This window comes from Typopeltis vanoorti, chromosome 12, assembly GCF_054136105.1.
Source record: "Typopeltis vanoorti isolate ZY-2024b chromosome 12, IOZ_Tvanoo_1.0, whole genome shotgun sequence".
NCBI lineage: Eukaryota > Metazoa > Arthropoda > Arachnida > Uropygi > Thelyphonidae > Typopeltis > Typopeltis vanoorti.
In genome coordinates this window covers 103746114-103765569 of record NC_143560.1, presented here as the reverse complement: position 1 = coordinate 103765569, position 19456 = coordinate 103746114, and the positions used below count along the sequence as shown (strand labels likewise).

Here is a 19456-nt window from a genome sequence, read left to right as displayed (position 1 = left end):
GTGATTCAGACTGTATGTTGTGTGAATAGTGTTTTTCCTTTTGATATGACTACATGTTATCTTCTAAACCACTTGTAGCTTATGTTGGATAGAGCCATAGCCATACAGAACTTTGTAGATAGTTACACACAGAATTTGCAGTTTATTACTAGCACAATGAATGGACCTCCTTGGAAGGTAGCAGGCATTCCAAGGATTTGTTGTGCCCATTTCAGTTGCTTTTTCCTTTTTCAAAATGCTGACGATGCTTTCCTCAAGTTTTTTCATCCTTGCATGAATGCCACTTAATGCTGGTGGTGGTGGTGGTGGTGCCTTGCCAAATACTGTATTTGGAATCGTCATGCTGTGGTTGATGACTTCAGTTCAGCCATCAATAGCATGCATTTTGCTTTCTCTTGTGGGTCACCATAAATCAGTGTGAAATACATTACATAAATAAATATTTATTTTACATAATGTATATTTATTATGTTGTTCTCACCCATGAAAGGTTATTAGTAAGCCTATAAATAAATTAGTAAGCCATCCACAGTACATATATACTGTGGATGGGCTAAGGACTTTTTTTCTTCCATATTTATCAATTATATATATTGTAATTTTTTATTTATTTTTATATAGTTCGGAAACCCTGCTCTAGAGACTAAACATGGAACTTTTTTCAAGCCACTTCAGGCCTCCAGTAAGAGTGCCATTGGTTCCCCCAGGCAATGAAATTCATCTCCCACTTAAATATAATATAAATTATAAAACATGCACATTTAATATTTATATAAAATTTGTGTGTGTGTGTGTGTGTATGTTATTATAGGAACATATGATTGGAAACATTTATACAAGGCAATTTCAAAATTGCTATACACAGTACTTATGTTGTTAAACCAATCATTTATTTAACAAAATATATTTATAGGCTTCAGTATAATTTCTGTTCTGCCTTATCATCCTATGTTTGAGTAGTCTTGTATTCCTGTCAGTGCAAAACGTTTTTGTTGGTGTGTTTGATAAGTAAGGTCACTTCAACAGAAGTCTTACGAATGGTGGTGAGATGTTTCCCATGGAATAGTTCTTACACCATATGAAACAGATTGAAATTTGGAGGATTCATGTCAGGACTGGATGGGTGAGCACTTACCATTTATACTTTTCCATTAGATTAGATACTTCAGGAAACATGTAGGACATATTATTATGCAAATGAAACATATCATCATTTAAAAGGCCACAGGAACCTGGCTGTGATATTTGAGTTAGATTCTTCCTCCATTTTTAAGTCTTATTTTGTTTAACATGAATACCAGAAGCAGAAAATGAGCATATGTGATATTTATTAGTTCAGCTTATAGATAATGTGAAGGTAAATGCTATCATGTCATCCCACAGGCCACATGTTCATTGTACAGATCTTTTGAAATGACCCTCATATATATATATAAAAAAACAAGTTAAGGCTTCAGAGCATCTTCTTTTTGTTTAGATACCCTGAATGTTATTACAGATGCAAGTGGGTTACTTTGAAAGTACATGGGTGCATTGTTCCTCCCATCCTCCTAGACAGGTGTCTGTTTGGTTCAGACATGAGAAACACTGTTCTCTCAGATGCCTTTTCAATCAGGTCAACATGAGTTGAGGAACAGCATTACCATTCACCAAAATTGCTCTGCATCCCAAAAAAGAGTTGCAGTGATTGCCATCACCCGTCTCCTTACATGTGGATTTGTCTGTTCTCCTGGAGTCTACACTGTTGATGTATGTCATCACTGGCACAATAATATGGATCGATACCAGTCTCTGCTTACATTCACTACACTGTTGAACTGCAGCTTTCTTAGGTGCTGCATCAGTTCCCACTGCATTTATGTTAATGCAGTGTTACCTGCTGCAATTATAATTGAATTATCTTCTCTCTCTCTCTCTTGATAAAATGCAGTGCTAATTGGAGAATTCTAATTAACACAGAGGAATTACGGTGTTATTACATGCCTATTGTCCAGAATACATACATCTCATATGTATCATATGTTTGCCTTATTCTTAGAAAGAATATACACTGATGTTAAATATGCTTATAGTAAAGAAGTGGGCATTTATTTTCCATTATTTAGGAAATATGTAATGCAATAGGTGTGTTGTTCATTTGTGCTGTATAGATTAATTTGAATTTATACAACTGTTGAAATCTAAGTGTTTTAAAGCTACGAAATCTCTGGGATCCTTCTGATATAGGAGTCTAGTCTGAGGCTATTCCATGTGAGGATGTGTAATTTGAAGTTTTGTAAAATAAGTGATTTTTTTTAGATTACTTAGTGTACTTTTGCTATGTTACGTGGCTTTTACTGTTTTTATCATATTCAGTACATTTGCTAATATCTTTTAAGTCATTTTTAAATTAAGATAGTTTTTAAAAAATGTTGTTTAAAACCTGGAAGCTAATGAGAGCATGGAACCCAGTAAAGATAACCTTTATATTGATGACATAAAGGAAGCAAAATTAATATATTTAATTTCAAGATTAAAAAGAATAATTTGAAAATCAACCAAGTAGTTTGAGAAAGCAGAAAAATGTTTACAAGAACTAAAACAGGAAAAGAGAACAGAGAAGAAAAATAACAGGAAGGAAAGCATGTTAAGTTCTAGGTTATCAGTGAATATAATAATAATAATAATAATAAGGTAAGTCATGATTAAGTTAAGGGATATTACATCCCATTATCGTTTCTTAGCCGAATAAGAAACTCAGAGTTTCATGCCGAATATAGTAGAAACTATATAAAGTTCGGCGACTCCAAGCATAAGCAAATACCTGGATACTGCAGCAACTGACCCTAAAGGTAGTGCAAGCTGAGGCAACTCATGTCTAAGGTGGAGCAAGCTCCGATCACTATAGTTTCTACTATATTCAGCATGAAACTCTTTGAGTTTCTTATTCGGCTAAGAAATGATATAGGATGTAATATCCCTTAACTTAAACATGTTGTATGTCGCCGAATTGAAGCCTTTGGCTCTTCATATATCTAATAAGGTAAGTCATTTAAAAGCTAAGAAAGCAAAGTTGTACAACTAGGTTAGTGATTTGATAATTAAATTTGCACTTGATGGAGTCATTACATTGAGCTTCTCATGAGCTAAAATAAAAGATGTAACATAGGCAATAGAAAAACAGAAAAGAAAAGAAAAAGAGATGGTAGTGCTTGTCAGAACTAATGATTTACGCGACAAATTTAGTATGAGAGAGGTTATGAGAGACTTGATGGAAGAAGTGAGAAAGAAAGGTGAAAAAGTAAAAATTGTTAGTTTATTACTGAGATAGAATATGTAAAGAATAATGATATAGAATAATGAGTTAATTGAAGGATAACAATAGCAAATGATTCACTGCACAGACTATGTAGAAAAAATGAGTGAGTTTCTGGATGTGTGGAGTAAGTTTAATGGTAGAAAAGATTTGTATAAGAAGGATGGATGACCTGCACTTGAATGGATTTGGCATCTGGTGTCTTGAGAAATTATTTATTGGAATGAGACCTAATTCAGAGAGTCAGGGAAACTAGGTCATCTTGGGAGAAATGCCGAGGATGTGTAAGTTCAGCTGGGATGTGTAGATGATGGAGATGACAGTGATCATGGTTGTGAATCTGCTGAATAGATAGACAACACTTTGGATTCAGGCGTTTTGATGTGTGTGAGAAGGAAAAAGAGAAAGTTGCCCAATTAGGTCAAGCACACTGTAGGTTTAAGTATAAGAAAAAGTGAGGAGGTAACTTATGTCTGTACACATATGCCAGGAGCATCAGAAACAGAATTGTTGAGTTTGTTGCTTTGGTGAATATTGTTGGGGCCTGACATTGGTGAAACCTGACATCTCAGAGTCAGATGTTGTAACTGGAATCGAGTTCAAAGGATATAGCATTTTTAGGAATGATAGGTAGGAGAGGATGAGACATACTACTAATGTTATCAGATGAGTTGAGTCTAGTTAGGATAGAAACACATGAAAGCATTGATGGTAATAATTTCCTGTGTAGTACTGATTTTGAGATTATCTGGTGTGAAGTGGAGGTTGACAGCATGAAATATGAGTGGGATGTTATCTGGGAGTTCATTTGTTGAGAATGAAGAAATGCATATCCAAATTACTCAGATCACTAATTCTTATAGGGGGACTTAGATTATCCGACTATTGATCTGGTATTAGAGAAAACTCATAAGAATGAAGGAGAATTTATTGAACTGTTCCATAACAACTTTCTCAAGCAACATATGAAAGAAGCATCTCAAGGACAAAGAGCATTGATTTGATCGTAGTGTCAGAAGATGTCTCAGTTAAGGATGTGACTATTTTGCCACTAGATAGTAACAGTGACCATGTCATACTGACCTGGGGAGTGGCCAACTATATGAATGTTCTAATCAGGACATGTTATATATTGAACTACAAATCTCGAAATTATGACAAAAGGAGAATACTATCTTTGGTTCCATGGTATCAGTTGTTGAATGGGAGGAATATTAGCAGTGCACTGGGGAAGCTTTGAAAAGATGCTTAAATGATGCGGTATCTGAATGTGTTCCTAGAGTTTGAAAAACAAATAGAATGGGAATGAAATGGTTGTGCATTTCTATTAAACATGAGATCCATAGAAAGATAATGTAGAAGGAATATCTTGAGAATAAGAGTGAGAGGACTTATGAAATATATAAAGCTCAAGCCAGATTGTACAGAAAGCTAAGTTGGAGTATGAAAAGAAATTGACACTCTAAAGGCAACAAAAAAACTTTACTTAATGCAGATGGTACCCTTTTATCAGAAGTAGATGAGGTAGTTCAAATAATGAGTGCTCACTTCAAGATCTATCAACCTGTTGTATGTAACATAGTGCACAGTTCTAACACTACATTTGATGAAGAGAGAGAGGTGCATGAGAATGAGGTTCTAGAGCTGTTTCATAACTTGAATAAGAATTCAAAATTAGGACAGATGAGCTGTCAGCATGTGTGCTAAAAGAATGTCTTAGCAATGCTTGAGTGAATGAATGGCTTGAGTCTTAGCAGACTCAAATTATACAAAGATGTCAAGTGCCTAGTCAGGAAAAATCCCAAATTAATGGAAAGAATGTATGATCATTTGATTATACAAAGGTGATGCAAAGATTGATATATCTGTTGACCTATCCAGTATCTCTGAAGTAATTGTAAAGATTTTAGAGAAGTTGATAAAAACTTGCATTCAGAAATGAGTGGAACAAATATACTTTGCAAGGAACAGCATGGCTTTTCCTTGCAAAATATAAAATATAAGCTATAAAATGAGTAAATTGCTCAGACATAGTCATGTCTGAACAATTTACTTATTTTATAATAATGTTACACCAGAGTTAGATAAAGGGAATGGGTACACTCTGATACTGTTCAACTTTGCTAAGGCATTTGATAGAATACCACATGGAAGGCTGTTGCAAAAAGTAGAGAATATGGGATTTGAAAAAAACTATTGGCTTGGATAAGTGGGTTGCTAAAGACAGGTATCAGAAAGTGGTATATTGGGGATGTGAATCTGCTGGATTTAAGGTGACCTGTGGTGTGCCACATGGATCGGTACTTGGATCATAGGTTTAATCTATGCATTAATGGTATTGGAAAGGAGCTGATGAGAGATTTTCAGTTGCTTGCTGATGATGCAAAGATAGGCAGGGCAATCGGAGATGCTACTGATACAGCATTTATAGGGTGATTTTGAATAGGCTTTGAAGTATGGACAAACAAAAATGGCTGTCAGTTTATTGTTAATAAGTATAAAGTTATGCATTTTGGCATGATGCGATATCTGATAGCATATTATATGTTGGATTATACTTGAAGTAGTTGATGAGGCTAGAGATTTTGGAGTTATCATGGATACAAAATTAAAGTTCAGAGGTCATATAACAAAAATTGCAAATGCAACTCAGATGTTGAAACAAACATTGATATTGAAAGGATATGGGATCATTTTACTTCTCTACAAGGCCTTGATACAACTGCAACTGGACTACTGTGTGCAGATTTGGATTCCGAAGGGATAAAGAAGTTGCTGAAAACAAAGATGATATCAGAATTATGGAATGTAGATTACAAGAGTAGATTGAGTATGTGGACCTCAGATGCTGGTAGACAGAAGTCTTAATATTTGAGAGGACATTATAGGATATTGGTCAATAATATTTTTCATTATAAGGAAAGTGGGGAGAGGACAAGAGAGGCATCAGTGAAAGTTTGCATGCAGTTAAGAAAGGGGTAAGAGCTATATTTTTTTTTCTCATCATCATGAGTGAGTGGAACAGTTTGCCTGTTGAAGTAGTGAGTGCATCTAGTGTGAATGAGTTTAAAAAAGATATGACATCTTTGGAAGTATGACCTCCATCAATGATTCCTTTACTCCCTGGAGGTTTAATAATAATATTATTTTCTATTCTATTTCATTAAAAAAATGCTGTCGTGACCCCCACTAAATTGATTTTGTGACCCACACTTTGAAAAGCTCTATTAGATACTATTAGATTCTTGTTTATTTTCTATGATTGACTAGAGATGTAATACAAGGTAATTTTGCTTACTTTGTATTGCATATTATTGGATATATTTCTGCCATATAGTATGTCCACATATAAAGGGCATATTTCGTGGTAGAATTGTTGTGCGTCACTTATTTGGGAAAGAGAGCTAGGTTCAAATCCTATCTTTGATGATGGGGTGAATTTTATGAAGGTCTTTATCAGACAGGAACAATGACTTTAAGGTAGAAACAGCACAGCTTTTCTCTCAGAAAATTTTTTTTCCCCAGAATACAAAACTGATCAGCTAGTCATTTACAGTAATGATACAAAAAAAAAATAAATAAATAAAATAAAATGCACACACACACACACACTGCAAAAGTAATAATACCTGGTCAATTTACAAGATTGCAACAGGTCACCAAACTTACAGGATTGAATATGATGGCGACACATTTAAAAGGCTTCTTAATCAGCTGGTCCATTATCCTCTCTCACCTACACTATTATGTTGCCTGAAGGGAAGACAATCTGGTGTTAGACCTCTTTATGGCATAGAGATAGGATACACTGTATGAGTGATATGTTTGTCTCCTCCTGATTAGTTTTTGACCAAATCATGAACTATTTACAACCAGTACAGTCCAATTTGTCTATATAAATATGCGTTTTATGATTCCTTCAACCACAAGCCTTTGTGATAGAGAGAGAATATATGTTCTTTTAGATTTTTCTAGTAATTCAGATGTTTTCTTAAGGCTTTTAATTTCACTTAGTATCTTTCTCATATACATAAATAACTCTCAAATTCCTAATTATGTACCCTCATGGAGTGTACAGGATATTATGATAGCACTGCATGAAAAAGTTGTATCATTACTAACTTATTATCAACAATTTTCTTCCAAATTAATTTATATCTGCAAGCCCCAATCTCTAATCGAGTGTGAAATTTCTAATCCCTGCTCCCAGATCCATAAGTTAAAATTGGTTTGAACATTGTCTTGTAGACAGCTGGTTTAGTTTTTTCCTAATAGCTTTTTTATTCTGTATAAATTAATTCATCAGTCTTCTTACCATACCAACTTTGCTAATTCTGTTATTTCCATATGGAAATATCCAACATCAATTGTATATTGATGTTTCTGCCTATTTTCATTGCTGATTTTCATACCAAATTTGTTATTGCAGATATTGTAGCTTAGTCGGGTAATCTTTCAGCTGGTACTTGATTTTAGAAGTATAAAATCTGCATGAAGTCAAGAGCTGAGATGAACATCTCCAATTTGATATCAGGTTTAATATACCACTTTCCTTCATAATGTGACCCATATGAGATTCTATGCAAAATTCGAAGAATTTGACATTAATAAAAATTACCCTTTTGAATGTCAAAAAAATGATAAATTGACTTGACATTGCTGCCAACATGATGCACTTTTTTCAGCCACAGTGAATTTGGCAACTTCCATTGTCATGACTACTGCTTTATCTCATGGTCATAACTATAAACCCATGAATCATCACCAGCTATCACCTTGGAGATAAAGTTGGGGTCATCTCAGGTTTGATCCTTGAGCTTTCTGCAGACAGCAATTGCAATATTCTTTCCAGTCATTGCTCAGCAGTCTTAGCACATATTTTTGCATCAATGTGTCTTGTCTTCAAAATGTCCAAAAAAAACCATTTATCGATCCTTGACAGTTGTATGATTTCATAGACATCATGAATAGTTCGCCTACGATCTTTAAGAATACCTTTGTGTACTTTTGTGATGTTTTCTGGTGTTATTGTCCAGAGCTCATTATCATTGACAGATATTTATCCTTGAAGTGTTTGTACAAAACGTTTTGCTTTGACTCATAGCAAATGCTTCCTTAAGCATTCAGTGGGTTGTAGCAAAATTTTTAGGTTGAAGCAAAATTTGATGCAGATTCTTTGCTCCTTAAAATCTGCCATTTCAGTAGGAGAAGAAAACCACTGAACTACTAAAACACCATGCATAATTCAAGAATGCAGTCTTTCAGCTTGTTAGCTGTTGGCATACTGATTCATAAATGACACTGCTCATCCCATATATTACTATTTGACACCTCCAAAGACTCATCAGGGGCGCACCTCCTCTACAACTCTCTAAGTTGTAGAGCAGGTGCATTGATTTGTTGCTCTCTACAACTTTAAGTTGTAGAGCAACAAATCAATTCACCAACTGACCGCAACTACACTAACGCCATCTACCGTCAACTACCACCACTAACATTTCCACTCACAATCACAAACATCCATGCCATGTAGTTCTGCTATAAAACTTTTATTTATCATCTGTATATTATTATACTGATTTCATATATATATGAAAAGTTTATTTTATTTTTTCACCAGAGGTCAGGCTAGGGTAAATTGATTAACAAAGCATTTAGATTCATCTTACTTTTGTGTAGTGTCATGTAGCTTGTGTCCTGTACATATGTTTCCTTGATGATGACCTCAATACAGAGGTTGAAACATAGAATATTATTTTCTTAATTGTAAGTAAAGTAATCATAACATTTGTAACATACACTAACCACTTGGCCAGCCAGGCTGGCCGAGTGGTTAGTGTATCCGCTCTCCAGCCAAAAGGCTGCGGGTTCGAATCCCGCTGTGGGCATGGATGTTTGTGATTGTCTGTATGTTGTTAGTGTAGTTGGTGGAGTGAGTAGGTGCCCTCCATCAATGAGTCCTTGGACTCCCTGGAGGTGTCATGTAATAATAATAATAATAATAATTTTTTGTGTCTCCATAAATTCTCCACTATGAAGGAAGTTGGTAATTATGACAAACTTGAGACGTGGCTTAGAGCAGTACCATGGCTTAAGAAGTTATAAGGAAAGAATGAGTAGTGCATGGGATGTGGTCAGGGATTGTTTGAGAAGTAGTATCAGACTGCATACCCAAGATCAGGAGATAAACCAAGTAGGAATTAGGTGGATGAGTAGAGATATAAAGTAGGAGGAGCAAAAAAAAAAAAAGAAAAGAAAATATTGTGGAGGGAATATAAAGAATAAGGTGATCAGCATGCTCATGAACAGTACAAAGTGCAGGCAAGAAGAGTGGCTAGTGTTAAATCTTGAATGAAAGAGAATTTATAATGTATTACCTTTCATTCAGATTTAACAGGTATCTAAATTCTTGATGTAATACTTGTATATTAATAAAAAGAAATTGAATGTAAATGAAATGATAATAACATCCTTGATTTGAAATTTGCTGAATATTGTACTGTCAATTGTCTTATGTGAAAAAAAAAAGGGTGGGAAGGGAAGCAATTTAGGAATGGGTGAAGTATGTGTTAGTATGTGAACATTAGGTTAAAATCCCAGACAAGATAAGAAGATTAAATCATGACCTGAGGCCATCACGTACGCAAAGGTCTAAGTTGCATGCGGGGGTCTCTCGTGGACAAGAAGGAGAAGTGTTGGAACAGAGTGTAGAGAAATGAAGGTGCCGTGTGAAAGTCATCGAGCGGGTATATAGTTTTTTGTGACATGAAAACGAGGCTTTTGCCTTTTGGCTTTTGCCTTTTATCTGTTCCAGTTGTTCCCAGAGAAAGGAAGTTCCAGTGGGGTCTGGATGAGATGAATGAGAGCGGCTATGCGGCCAGTGGAAAGTCAGCATAGGCCAAGAAGGAAATGCGGAACCTCTTGGACCAGCATCGGCAGCAGTGCTTTGTGAACATCGCAGGCAATGAATCGTGATCATATTCGCATATCTACCTTCCAGAAGCAAGAACCTAAGGAAAGTATCAGCCTGCTGATCTCGTCGAAAATGGACTAGATGAAGAAACCGCGAGCTGTATAATTCCGATTGATGATTGCAAGTATAAGCCAGTGAGATCCCGACACCTCGGTAAAGTAAGAACTTTTCAATTTTTGTATACAAAGAAAGTTAGATTGTAACGGTAAAAGGGACTAATTAGAATTGTGATTTATGAAGTGTTGTAGGACTTTAGGAGTTAAACCATGAATAGGGAATAATTGATCTGAGTCAGAAAACTTGGAAAAGTGCAGTGTGAAAATAATTTAGTTTGTCATTGTCGGGTAGTTCTTGAACAAATAATTGTGTGAAAATAATCTAGGAGTGTTAAGTAATTAGAAGGACATCCCATTTTAATAGTATTTGATAATATTTCATGTTGTAAGGGAATTAGAATGTCCATGTTACGTCGAGTTATCTTATTTACCTTTCATACCAACATTAGTTAAGTTAGTGTCTATAAAAATAATTGTAACTTGCTTTATTAGTAATGAATAAAAATTTTTCTTGTCAACCAAATAACTTGCCTCATCACTAATCTCAATGCACCACTCATAAAGAGAACCTATGTGTAAATATATTGGGGATAGTCACGACTGCACTGCAAAATAAGAATATATTCGATTACTGTGGTTAGAAATAGAGAAGAAAAGGATACAGGATCGTGTGCCGTACCAGGTGTTTGCTCTTAGATAAAGAAATTTCTCTTATCTATAGAATTTTGGTGGTGTAGCGTAAACAAATAAATTTTCCGAAATTTGAAACAAGGTTAACACTAGTATTCTAACAAAGGAATTGGCTCTAGCCAGAGGTATTTCCTTTGTCTATAGAGTTTTGCACACGTGGGCAATACACTAATAGCAGCCAAGGGTTAGAGGTAATAATAAGGATAGAGTCTGTAAGAATTGTATAGGACAAAATTTTAGAGTTGAAGAAGTAACAAGTAAAAAATACAAATAATACAACATAAGTCAAAATTTAAAGAAAGGGTATAAGTTCATTAGAGGAATAAACACAATCAAAAAAATAAATTTATACTTATTATATATCATAAAAATTTGTATATAAAATTTTACACTAGTATGGTAAAAAAAAAAAAGACAATTCAGATGGAGAGAAAATTAGCTAAGCAGGCCAAAGCAAATCCAAGAGATTTTTTTATGTAGTGAGTAAGACAAAGACTGAGTATGGAAGGACGAAGGATGGCATGATGGCCCATGTATTATGAGAATGTGCAAGAGAATTGGCAGTGCCTCTGATGAAGTTGTTTGTCTTGACTCTGGAAAGGTTACAAGGGTTAAAAGTTACAAATGAAAGGTGGCACCAAAACAGAAGTACCAAATTACAGGCCAATGAGCATCTCCAGAGTAGCGGTTAAAGTAGTGAAAAAGTTGGTTGAAGGTAAAATCGAAGGTTACATAAATTAATTACATAAATTTGCCACATCTGTAGCAAGGTTTCTAGAAATCCACTCACCAAAGGAGTTATTAGAGAGAAGTGACAATTGAATCTTTAACCTCATTCTAAATGTATTCAAACTATATTTCTCCATTTTCTTTGCATAATTTATATATTTCTTATTTCATTTCAAAACATCATTTTATTCACTATCAAGTTATTTGCTCTCCACAGCATCCAGTGAATATAACAATTAAGATTTATATTCAACCAGGATAATTTAATGTTAATTTCTTTGCAGACAGACTTTGTCCTCCCTGTGAAAAGTTATTCACACAAAGATACTGTCTATTATATATATAATTTAAGAGGCCAATTTTTATTTGTTTCATTGCCAACTGTAATATGAAATAAAGCAAATTTATATGCTTATTTTCCCAGCATTCTCTTTAACTGTTAAGTAAATATGCATTGTAATGGAGTATTAGCATAAGCTTATTTTCACAACACGAATTGGCTTGGAGTAATTATATACCTGAATATTTTTACATGATGGAAAAGCTTTTTTATTTTTAATAGTGTTATTTAAGAAACAACTTGCAAAACTAGTCTTGCAAAGATTAATTAGAGACCAGATCATATTATTAACATCATGAAATGTTAGTCTGTCTCCTTTGCTTGTCTTGACCATTTTTAGTTGTTTTCGTGTTTCATTATTTGTATTCCTATTGAATTATTGTATATGGTTGTTTTATAAATTCACCATCATTATGCACAACGTATGATGGGAAATGCAAACTACACTTTTTTAGGTTTGGGAATTAGTGCAAAATTAAAGGCAAAGGTAAGGGAAAGCATTAAAAATACTGGAGAAAATAGTTCTGTTGTGTCATCAATTAATGCATCTTTTCTAAGACAAATGGCTCAAAGAAATCAAGTGGCAGTGTGCTACAAAGGCTAAGTTGCATTTTGTAATGTATAAAAATATCCTTGAAATGCTGACAGAATCTCAAGATTAATACAAGATTTTTGAAGCCATTTAAAGTCGGAGTTACTTGGGATTCATGAGATATTCAATTTTCACAAAAAATGCTGTAACAGAGACTTTACCAGAAATCACCTGGATAACATTCCTCTGACTATTTTTCAAAGAAAGATGGGTTCTAACTAAAAACCTCATAGTCTCGATAGTAGAACTGTATCAAAATGACATGAAATATGAAGAATTTGTGTCAGTCGTTGCTGATGTCATTAAACAAAAATTAGTTAAGGAAATGAAAGACTTCAGTAGTGAGTTTTCTTTTATATCTATAGAAGAAGAAGACTCACTACATTTCTATAGAAATATCTATATTTCTATAGATATATCAGATTGAGGGGAAACTTGTCCATTATTGAGATGGATAGATAAAAAGTGGAAGAGACATTTGTATTCCTCTCCAAACTCATTTGCACTGTATATACATGTGTGTGCATGCATGCATGTGCGCACACTCAATCATGCACACACACCTGACAAAATTCATATTATGGGTGAGTAAATTTTTTTCGTGACCGATTTCATATCACGATTTACGTGATATTTCTGGACCCCCGTCTGTAACCCATTGATAACAGCCGTTCCAGATTTTCTTCCTTAAAAACAACTTTGTATATCTGTTTGCTTTTCTTCACTATCTTTATGCTATGTCATCCAATAAAGACTGGTTCAACCAAAAATGCATTATACCTGTCTTCATGTTCCTTGAACTAACTTATAAACTCCATTTAAATCTCCTCTGTCTCCTGTTAGGTAAATTCATTAGATTACAACTAACCAACTGATTCTCATAACTATCATGGTACACAATGCCTTTACACATGTCAATCTTCTCCGTGTACCTCTGATTTTTTGATATCCATCAAAAACCTTGATGAGTAAATCTAAGATCAATAATCTAATATTAAATTGACATCTAAACTGTAAGTGGTGGGTTTGTCCCCTTAGGGGGACAAACCCACCACTTACAGTTGACTCTCTGCACTTCCATCTTAGTATATTGTATCATTGATTATTGACCCAATTTGTCAACAGTTGCACTGATTTTGGGAGCATCATATTCTTCTAATTTGTACCAGCTACAAACACGACTCATTTCATGGCATGATGCACATTATTCACAGGGATTGTTTATATGTAACCAAGCACTATATATACAGAGAAGAATAACATGCTAATATATATACCGAAAGAAAGTTGCATGCAACATTAATTAGGTTTAGAGACAAAATAAAACAAAGTAGATAAATAGTATTTAAATTTTACATTTTGCACATGAGCCTGGATCTTTGAACATAGACATGCTAGAAACCATTACCTGAAACCTAATAATTTCAATTAATTTGAAAAAAAAAATTCTTTGATTAGTGTTTTGTATTAGTTTGAGTTGGTTTCATTTCTTATTGATAAAGGTAGTGTGTTGAATATTTTTGGTGCTAAATAAGTATGTTTGCATATGGCTTCTTTATTTGATTTAGAAACTATTATATTTTATGCACTTATGTCTACTAAAGAAAACATCATTTAATATTTATGTTCATTATTTCTTTTATGTATAAATATTTAAGGCATTGTATGTTTAGTATGATGTATTTATTGCACATGGCAGTATCCTTGTATTTGTTTTTGGTTAAGATTTGAATTACTTTATTCTAAGTCAAAACTAGAGGTTTCAGTGTAGTACAATAGATTCCTTCACAACTTAAAATACCATATTGTAGTGGGCTTTGAATTCATGCCGATTATAATATTTTTAACATATTTAAATTTAAGAATCTATATTTAAAAGTCAAGTCTGTTTAACATAATCTTCTCTTTATTTATGACTTCAGTGATGTGCAGTTTCCAACTTAAATTGCTATTAATTTTTATCCCAAATAAGTTATTACATTGACTTCTTCTATTTCTATATAGTTGCAATATGAATTTGTTCTGCAGTTCTAATCATGTAAAAATAAATGTGCTGCAGAGTTTATTTCACTTGCTGTATTTCGTGAATTAAAATTTACATATTTAGTTTTTGAGACATTCAGATTGAGTTTATTTGTCTGGAACCAATTTGTTACTTTTAAAAGATCAGCATTCACTGTGGTTTGCATTTGTTTGGCTGTGTCTGAAGAGAAGATTAGGACTGTTTCATCTGCAAAAGTGTTTAATTCACTGTTTAGTTTAAGATTGCAAAAATCATCGATGATATAAATTTTAAATAAAATCGGTCCTAAGACTGATCCTTGTGGTACACCAGAGTCAATCATTTTGGAAACTGCTATTGCTTTTGTTTATGTTTAGTTTGCGATCTACCAGTTGAATAATTTTTGAACCAACTTAGGGTACCTTGTATCCTATGATTACTATTTTTTTAAAATTAAATTTTCATGGGATACAGTGTCAAAAGCTTTGTGTAGATCTAAAAGTACTGCTAATATCAGTTTATGGTCATCTAGGGAGGTATAAACTGTGTTTGTAGAGTTCAGCAAAGCATATTCTGTGCTAAACTTTTCTCTGAACCTGAATTACTTTTTTGAAAAGATATTTTTGTCCAAAAATTTTGTCAGTCTAAATTTTACCAATTTCTATAATATTTTTGAAAAGACTGGTAGAACAGAGATCGGTCTGTAATTTTTCAAGTTATTTTTGTTTCCCTTTTTTTAAATTGGTACTATTACTACTATGGCCTTCTTAAAATCTGATGGAAACATACCTGTCATCAATGATAAGTTAAAAATATGCATTAGGGGTTCTGTAATATATATATTTGACATTCTTTTACAGTGCTAGTGTTAATGCCATTGTATTTCGAAGATTATTTGGTGGTTATTATTAGGCCATCTATAACACTTTTTTGATTTTGTTTTCATAAGTGGGGAAAAGGTATGTTGAATTATCAATCCTTTCTGGAGTGCAGTTCAGAAGAGTGGGTATTCCTTAGAATGCTTTCACTGACTGTGACAAAGTGACTATTGAATTCTTCATCTGATCCTCTGTCTTTGTTTTCTTCATTCTCATTGATATCTGTAAGTGTGGGCAGGATTTGTTCACGTATATCTTTGCCAATGAATGTATTCACAAACTTCCATTATTTTCTGGAGATTCCTTGGCATTTTAGGAATTCGTTTCTGTGGTATGTTTCACTTTCTTTTAATTTATAGTGTATTGGATTCCTATAGTACTTGAAGCTGTGTTTATAATATTGTGTGGTTTATAATATTTTAAGCTTTTTATACACTTTATCTCTAATTTTTGTGTAGTGTCTGATTTCCTGTGTAATCCAGTGCTTAGTTTCTTTCATTTTGTCTATTTTATTAACTTTGAGTCTTGTATTTTACTGTTTAATATATTAACCAATTTATGATATGAGTTATCAATATTTGTTTCCATCATTACCTCTTCCCAAGAGAGTGCTCAAGTTATGTTTCAATACTCTATAGTTAATTGTTAAGAGATATTTTTGGTTGTATTGTCTTTGTGCTGCAATTGTATTTTAATACTGATTAAAAAGTCATCCATGAGAGGTTGATGCAGAACTGCTGCTTGAATTTTGTTGCTACTTAAAGTTCTCCCAAATATGGGATTAGGCATGATACACTACCATTGAATTTTCTGATGGGGATATTGAGAGGAGCTACTATATCTCAGCAAGTCAGTATTCATATCCCCAGTTATGAGAACATGGTCACTCGTGATCTCATCTAGAATACACTGGAGTTCTTGTATAAAGTTTAACTCTGATGGAATGATTTATTGATAGAATTTTTCAATTTATGGAGGGTGGAGAAATGACAAGAGGACATCCTTGGAAGCTGAGAATGAATGCTGCTAAGATGGGGGGGGGTTAGCTAGACTTTTCTCTCATAGGGTGGTGCATGATTGGAATGATTGCCATTGGATGTTGAGTGCAAGCAGTGTGAATGAATTTATGAATTCACAAATTTATGAATAATTAATGAATCTTAATTCTCCTTCCATGGTCAAACAATCACTGTTGGAGATTCTGAGTAGTTAATATAGTCTATTAATTCCTTGTTGTTGTTTATGAAATCAAAAATCTTATACCCTTTAGTAGGTTCTCGTATATGTTGCTTTAGATAACTATTGTGAAGTTTTTCCATAAATTTGTTACCAGATCTATTATTTCATCTCTTTCATTCTCGCTTCATATCTCCCATATTAAAATCTCCTATTATGACTTTCCCTCTCACCTGTTCACTCTCTTTTGAACATTATAATTATCAATATGCACTTAGATGTCATGAACATCATGTAAGTCATGATATAGAAATCCTCACATATGCAACTTCTTTTCTCCTGTTAATAATTTGACATATATAAGAACATGATACCATTCAAGGTACAGTTAATGTTTGATTTTCCTTCCAATTAACATGATTTGCAGCCTCCTTATTAATATTACTTGGAATACATTTCAAATCTACTCAATTGCCATAAAAATCCTTTTGGTATTGTTTCTAAGTCTTTTAAAAATGCTATGGAATTTCTGGCCTTTCTGTTGATTCATCAGTATTTAGGTGGATACCACCATCACCAAACTATTTTCAATTATTTAAAAACTGATCCAGTATATTAATAAAGCCATAGTCATATGCTTTGTATAACTTAGAATATCTGCAGTCAGGGCAATGGATTCTTTGCTCTGATTATGGATTCCTTGCTATCTAATTTGGGCATTATATGAATAAATTTAACATTTGTAACTCTCAGCTTTTTTTTAAAGTAATCCCAGCTTTAAAACTTTTCCCATTCAAGTAAACATTGATCACTCTACCCACAGACAAACATATTTGTAATCTCACCTGCAAAAAATATTTCCAACCTCTTATTGTAGAATCACCATAAATTTTAATCTTCAATCAAGCAAGGGTTCCTGACTATTAAAATCCTTCTTCACATAGGATTCATCCACTAAAAGCCAAATATATTCACCTAAATCGGTATCACTATTATAACTAAGATGAAAAGCCAAACGGCTATTTTTTTTTATTTTTTTTTATTTTCTGGTGAGGTTGATAAGTATGAAAGGCATGAAACGTTTAGATCGTAGTTTTCGATCTTAGAGTTTCGCATACTGGCTGAAAAACAATAAGAGATTTTTATCCCCTTTACTTGGTATCACTATTATCATCACTAGTATTATCTGTCTCTGATTTGTTGCTTTCAATACTTGGAACACTTATCTTCTACCAGATCACCTACTATATTTATCATTTCTCTGTAATTTGCTGCAGTGAAATGATTTCTGCATTTAATTCATATCACATTTAATTAATTTGATATTCTTCAGTGATCCCGCCTAAAGTTTCCACTTAAGTCAGTCTGGAATAGTGCTGTCTGTACTATTTGCCTTGTTTCATCTATATCTAAACGGTGCTTACAAATAAACTTAATATTATCAAATAATTATCACACAATCAAACTTTCTTGTCCAAATTCTCTTTCTCTGGACTTACCTTCATTTTTTCTCATACATTTTGTACTCATGCCAGAAAAAATAAAATTCATTAAACTTTACATTCATTAAACTTTTTTAAGTTGATTCGTTATGCATAATTCAATGGAGTTGAATAATTTCTGCATTTATAATATAATATGTAAATCAAAAATTTAGGAGCTCAGAGTGATTACTACCTCCACACACACACCACCTATGAAAAATGTCTGTCTTCCTAACAGAAACAAAACATCATAAAATTTGTTTTATTTTACGAAAGCATGTTAAATAACATGAGAAAAAATTATTTGAATTATATTTAGAGATTTCCATTGAAATTGCTGTTATGAATTGAAATTAACAGAATATCAGGATATTGTTTGGATTGAGTTGATATTTTTACTTGAACTGCTTCTTTTAGGTGAAGAGGAATCCACACATGTTAATTGGATGTGGTTGTATGAAGGAGAATCTAAACGTTGTCAGTGTGGCTATTGGTTTAAGCTAGTGCATGATGATGATGCCATTGTAAGCAATATAATGTAGATTTTTGTAAAACATTATGCCACATTCTAGAATTGTATAGATGCAAACTGTTAGTAAATAAAAAATATGATCTTATAACGAACCTTTTCATGTTTCAAGGTATAGAATGATGTATGGATACTTAAACCATAATAAATATAAAAAAAAAGTATTATGCCATTATCATTGTGACTTGACTGCTTTTTCTGAATGTCAGTGGAATTTTTTTTTTAAATGAACTTTTTTAATGTTCAATTTTCTCTATAACACCACTTTTTTTTACATCTGCAACTTTCATAACCCTACAACATAATTTGAATTTATTCTAAAATAAAACCCACAATGGTTTTAGTGATAATGTCTTTTAAGAGGTCAGATTGCTTGGTTGGTTTTGTTTTTCTGAAAAGCTTGAACAAAAGAATGAGTGCAATTACACATTTTTTTGGTGCCTGAAATGTTTGTATCATAAATTGAGGATAAATTAAAAAGTGAAAGAAAGCCGTTTCGTATTAAATCTAGAAAAGTGAAATGCACAAACTTTTAGTATTTTATTACTCCTTTCCCACACTTTTGAACTGCATGTTAAATTGATCCACAAGCATTCTTAATGCCATCTGAGAATGTTTTTGGTAGTTCCTGCAGCCAGCAAAACCACTTTTTTTGACTTCATTGTACAAAAATCAACATCCATCCATTGCATATTTTAAAGGAACAGAAAAG

At 33.2% G+C, this 19456-nt stretch overlaps 1 protein-coding gene across 1 annotated transcript in view; it reads left to right on the top strand.

Annotated features, from left to right (window-relative positions):
• Positions 1 to 18919, top strand: part of LOC150101089 (cytochrome c oxidase subunit 5B, mitochondrial-like) — a 67892-nt gene extending 48973 nt beyond the window's left edge. The window contains exon 4 of the mRNA XM_090402082.1: positions 18633 to 18919. Coding sequence (XP_090258208.1) covers positions 18633 to 18757 — 125 coding nt within the window. The 3' untranslated portion in view covers positions 18758 to 18919. The remainder of the gene's footprint in view (positions 1 to 18632) is intronic.
• Positions 18920 to 19456: the final 537 nt, after the last annotated feature.